Source organism: Arachis ipaensis, chromosome B05, assembly GCF_000816755.2.
Source record: "Arachis ipaensis cultivar K30076 chromosome B05, Araip1.1, whole genome shotgun sequence".
Taxonomy (NCBI): domain Eukaryota; kingdom Viridiplantae; phylum Streptophyta; class Magnoliopsida; order Fabales; family Fabaceae; genus Arachis; species Arachis ipaensis.
In genome coordinates, this window is record NC_029789.2 from 107770077 (window position 1) to 107774724 (window position 4648).

At 30.7% G+C, this 4648-nt stretch overlaps 1 protein-coding gene across 1 annotated transcript in view; it reads right to left on the reverse strand.

Moving 5' to 3' along the window:
* The window catches only part of LOC107641981 (clavaminate synthase-like protein At3g21360), a 3530-nt gene extending 662 nt beyond the window's left edge, over positions 1 to 2868 (reverse strand). The window contains exons 1-2 of the mRNA XM_016345327.2: positions 2388 to 2868; positions 1065 to 1318 (exon numbers count right to left, since the gene is read on the reverse strand). Of these exons, the coding sequence (XP_016200813.1) occupies positions 1065 to 1318; positions 2388 to 2753 (620 nt within the window). The 5' untranslated portion in view covers positions 2754 to 2868. The remainder of the gene's footprint in view (positions 1 to 1064; positions 1319 to 2387) is intronic.

The following is a 4648-nucleotide window of genomic DNA, read 5'->3' on the forward strand; positions in this document are numbered from 1 at the left end:
ATAGCTACTAATTCTATTAGACATTTTATAAAATCAATAATTTGCATACTTCTAACCATAATCATAAAATTTTTAATTTAATTTAAAATTTTCAATTTTTGAATCACAAAGTGAAATAGAATCAAAATGTGTTTGTTTGTTGTACGATGATTAGAATTAGAGACTCAAATTATATAAATTTTGAATAGTCACGCTCTTATCATAAAAAAACATTGCTAAAACAATTAACTAGTATAATTTTTTAATAATTATAATACTATCTAAACTAATTTCTATATTAACAAATTAAACCACAAATAGAATAAAATTGTAACAAATTCAGCTTATTAATCTATCTGCTTTAATTTCTTTTGCTTCAATAAATAAGATTTATACTGCTACTATTTTAAAAGATAATAAGACTTGAATTAAATAGAAGAACGTTAAAGGATGTGCAGAACACTCCTCTTTCAGTAATGAGGGGCATGTTTATGTAAAAGCCAACCAAATTTGTTAGATGAATGTAGTTTGGCCGCTATAAGTCTTACTTTACTTCCGAAATCGAAAGTTCAGATTCTTGAACTTTTTATAAATGAATTTTATGTATAGAATGTAAAGTTGATAAAATACTAGTTTTGCAATACATAAAAGCTAGATGTTAAAACTGTTATGAACCTGTTTCTTTAAGAGTTAAAACCGTTAGATAGAAATATATGAGTAATTTTTTTTGTAAATATTTAGTAACAAAAAAATTAACTAAAAATAATTAGAATTTGTCTTATTTAACATTCATTAATTATAACAATAATTAATAAATATTAAATAAGGCAAATTTTAGTTATTTTTTTTCTCTCCTTAAATATTATTGTTTTTTTTCTAAATTTGAATAATGTATGAATTTATTTTATTTTATGCTACAATTTTATTTTTATTTAAAAATAAAATAGGAGTAATAAAAGTTGTACTTTAAACTTTTAGTTATAAAATCTTTAGTACCATGTTACTAACCTATATCTTCTAAAAATTTAAATTGCTAAATAAATACACAGAATTATCATATAGGGTTTTTGGAGGTTTAATAATACCTTTTCTCAACTTCTTGGGGATCTGAGGTCCCAAAGGCATCTTCCCACCCTCTTCCTCTCATGGAACCAGTGTTATTTTTACCAGGAGCTGTAAATGTGTACCTCAATCCCTTCTCCTCCATTTCCTTCACAGCCTCCGGGAACTCTTCCACCATCTTTTCTGTCACCTTGAAACTCGGCACGACCGGGGTCTGTCCTCCTTCTGGGGGTGGTATCTCACAAAACAGGATAACTTTCAAGGGACATTCCTTGAACTGCTCATTTAAAAACCACACTCAATTTTGTAAACATACATTATTATTATTACAGGGAAATTAGTAGACCACACAGAAAATGCATATAATTCTCCAAAATAATTTTTTTACTTGCAATTGGCCAAATTCAAAGTCAAAGATGATGTCAAAAGCTTAATTTAGAAAAAAAAAAAACTGATTCAATTAAGTTTTAGCATACAAGTTGAAATATAGAATTAATAAATCATTTTATCTATTTCACCTTGCATCATCATGGCTTTCTGCCAAAAATAGCATTTGCAAAAGCACAAGTACTACTAGTTATGACATAATCTGCATATATATTTTATAGTTACTAGAAAGGATATACCATGAATATTTGCATAACATATAAATTGTCTATCATATATTGTCATAAGCTAAGGCTATCTTTCTTGGTTTCATCATTAGATATTGACTCTTTGATTAATTAAATGATGAAATTCGTTCTTGACGAGCATCTTAAATTCAGTGAAGCTTCTCTAGTTTCTAATTTCTACTGTGCACAATGAAAAATTTGAAATGCATCTTTGATATTTTTGTTGGGTTTAAAGTGGCTAGGAGAATCCAAAAGGAGAAAGATTTTAAGCTTTGGTTAGGCAAAATTTTTGGAAGAAATACAATTATCTTATTATATTTAGTAACTAAAAAAGACTATATACTTGTGTTTGTAGTTTTTAAAAGATCGGAATACTTTTGAAATCACATGAGGTTGAGCTTTTCAAAATTGATTCAAAAATTAAAAATCTAATATAACCTCATGTATTAACTAATTTTTAAATTTAACGCTTAAATTTATGTCATACAATATAATTATTATTGCTTGTATTTATTGAAATTTTGATTTGCCAAATATAAATTTTAAAAAATTATCTTTCAAAAATTAGTTTTAATAAGTTATTTTTAAAAAATAAAAATTTTACTAAACCAAGTCTTAAATCAATGGATCAATTGAAAAATAACAAATAAGTTAGACTTTTATATTTTGATGAAAATTGGTCTCTAGACAATGGGTTTAATGGTGTTTCTAAAGATATAACATAAGACTTACCAAAACCATTTCATGGTGATAGTATATGAACTCTGACAGGGGACCTTCATTGGCCGTCCAAACTCTCTTGTAAATATGAGTGCGCGGCGCCGGTCCGACATAACGAATGTCTTCCCAGCCACAGATCTCAACAATTTCATTGAATTCCTCAGCGTTCTTTACATCAAAGCCTCTTAGAAGAACAGCACTGTTCTTTATGATCATTTGTTCAAACCATTCCTTGTTGTTCTTCAGAGCCAACAACAATGATTCCAAGTCATTCTTGTTGGCCTCAGAAGGTTGTAGCACCAAAGGGATGGTTTCCCCGTCAACTAGTTTCTCTCCTTCACATTTCCCTACCTTAAAGTGTTTGCAAGAGAATTCCATGTTTTTATTACTTCCTCCTTCAATTCCCTGCCTCTCTTTTTATGTGGAATGTTTTTATACTGTGTTAGAAAGTTTTACTTTTGTGGGTTTTTAACCTTGGATGGGTTTATATATATGGGCCGGGGTTCACAATTGCTATATATATATATATATATGCTACAAATAATGACAAGAGGCAAGCTTCGACACCCTCTTACAATGATTACCATTGTCTTTATCTACCTGTTCATATGTTTTGGAAGGAATTTTAGTGTGTGTGTATATATATTGAAAAGATTTATTTCAAAAAAATAACAGATTTTTTAATTTTAACAAGATGAGTAGCATAATGAGACACACTGCTTAAATATATTTTAAAATGATTTATGCTAAAATTGATTTATATTGTGGATAATTTTCTTTTAAAATTTAAAATGTTTTTAGTTGAGTTTGGAAACTTGGATTATTATGATGATTAAATATTATTAATGTTAATTAGAAAATTGTTATTTCAATATTTAATTTCAATTATTTGTATGATGATTTTGTTAATGTGCAGGTTTTGATTATTGGGCAAAAGACAACATAAGCCCAATATGATGAAAAAAAAGTGATAAGCCTTTGTGCAAAAATATTACATGCAATATGGCTGAATTATTTAAAGAAAGAACAAAGCTAATTGGGCCAGGAAACCAATATGTAGCCCAATACAATCTTTTTGAAAGACCAACAAAGCCTTTGGTCTGAAATTAAAGAAAGAAGGAATGGAAAGAGAAATGGTTCGGTTACCCACTCTCTTTTGATGGTATAATTCAAATTTTAATTAAATTGAATGCATGCATTGGTTACTGGAATACAAAATTCAATTTGATTAAATGCTCACATAGGTGACCGAAGTCCACATTTCAATTTCATTTAATTTTACATTGAATGTTTTGTTTCTTCTCTCTCTTATTGTTTCGGTTGTCACTTCACTCAGGAAAGAAGAGTGAACAAGTTATCAGAGAAAAGAGAAGTACAGAGAAAATACCGAAGCTATGAAGAAGAAAAAGGCTAGGTTGATGATGGATTCTAAACAAGGAAGATCCGAAGCATGGTGTGGCTAAGATCTTTGCCGCTGAAGGCAAGATTTCAAGAAGAAGCTTCAAGATCTTCATGCCAAGAATAAAAGCAATTGGCCTCGGTCAGAGAAGAAGATCTCTGTGGTAAAGCTCGTTTCTATTTTTGTTCATCCAAGACAGAAGGTAGCTACTAGAGCTACGTAGAGGAAGAAGCAAATATGGAAAGGAAGGAGCTGTCAAGGATCAGAGATTCATCAAGGGTCAGAGTTCTTTCTTGGAGCCAAAGTCAAGATCAAGGACTCAGAATGAAGAAGCTTCATGAGAAGGGTTGAGAGAGGTACATGCATGTTGGTTTGCTTTCGGTTTTTCCTCTCTCTTCTCTCTGTCCGAACCGAAACTGCTTGTGTGTTGGAGAAGATGTTGGTGGCTTGGTTAAACCGGTTTCAACCTTGGAAGCTTCCCTTTCTATAATAAGGGTGAACGGTCAAGGATTGAAGGAAGGAGAGAAAGCACAGAGTTCTCATAGCTACCCTAAGCTAACAGAGTTCTTCTCCTTCAATGAGTTTCATTTTGTTTTCTTTTCTTTAGTTTTGTCTATCTGAGTCTTATGGTAAAAGGCAAACAGAGTGAGGTTTGTAAGAAAAAGCCAGTGAGAGGAAAAAGGCAGTGAGCAAAATTAAAGAAAAAGCTATAGATGTCTAAGAGTTCCTTTGTGCATCTGTATGTTGTGTTTCATGATCCTGTGGTGATTTCCTTGCAAGTTGGGTTAGCACTTTGCGGTTGAAAACTTGGTAGGTGTCCAAGTCAAGTTCAGATTTAGGGATAGAATCTAGATTTGTCCCAGATAGGAATGGG